Below are 936 nucleotides of genomic sequence, written 5' to 3'. Positions count from 1 at the left end.
GCGCATGCACACACACATGCACCCTCTTACACACACCTACATACACTTACACACGCACACGCGCGCGCGTGAGCACATTCTCGCCCACACTTGAACAGATACCTACATACAAACAAACAAACATACATACATACAATTGCGCACAAATACAAGACACTGAACACCGCAACAATAACCATCGGCCGGCTTTGCAGCTTCTATCTGAGTTTGCTGACCTCATCTTTGCAGTTTGCTGCCTTTGTGCTTTTGCTGTCCCTGTCGCTGTTGCTGCTTGCCGGCACGACAGGAGAAAAACACCGCGCCACGAAACACCCACAGCAAGAAACTTTGCTCCGAACGTATGTACGACATCACTACATCACGAACGGACACAAAGTGGCACCCACGCAGTGAACATACGGGGAAAGACCTTCATGCCGTACTGCCTACGCGCCGTACCTTGCCAAGGTACAACAATTTCATACCGAAATCCCCCTCTGTCACCAACTCGTCTATCCATGTGCAACACGTCTTGCTCTGTGCTGTCCGGCCATGATCTGCTTTATGATGCAAACAAAAGAAGACTGCACAAGCACGTCGCATGCGGCACAACCACAAAAACCCACAACAGACAACAGCGCTTTACAACCAACTAACGAACAAGACGTAACGCCCTGCAAAATTGTACAATGACGTACATAGGGCAGCGTCAACAAGGAAATGCATCGCACAGACAAGGGATGCGTTTAACTAGCGCGTGACTCACCGGAGGTACGACAAACCGTGACGTGGAAACGCTGAAAGCTGACGGCGAGATGCCGACGACGAGGCGGCCGACGGCAAAGCGGCCGACGGCGAGGCGGCCGACGGCGAGACGTCCATGGCGAGGCGTCCATGGCGAGACGTCCATGGCGAGACGCCAATGGCGAGATGCCGACGACGAGGCGGCCGACGGCA

General features: G+C 53.7%; 1 protein-coding gene across 1 annotated transcript in view; it reads right to left on the bottom strand.

Moving 5' to 3' along the window:
* The window catches only part of VOLCADRAFT_101127 (uncharacterized protein), a gene marked incomplete at both ends in the record, with an annotated part of 8,525 nt that overhangs the window by 6,146 nt on the left and 1,443 nt on the right, over window positions 1–936 (bottom strand). Inside the window, one exon of the mRNA XM_002959582.1 lies at window positions 746–783. Coding sequence (XP_002959628.1) covers window positions 746–783 — 38 coding nt within the window. The remainder of the gene's footprint in view (window positions 1–745; window positions 784–936) is intronic.

The sequence above is a fragment of the Volvox carteri genome (assembly GCF_000143455.1).
Source record: "Volvox carteri f. nagariensis unplaced genomic scaffold VOLCAscaffold_388, whole genome shotgun sequence".
Lineage (NCBI taxonomy): Eukaryota > Viridiplantae > Chlorophyta > Chlorophyceae > Chlamydomonadales > Volvocaceae > Volvox > Volvox carteri.
Note: the sequence above shows the minus strand (reverse complement) of the source record. Positions and strands in the feature narration are given on the sequence as shown.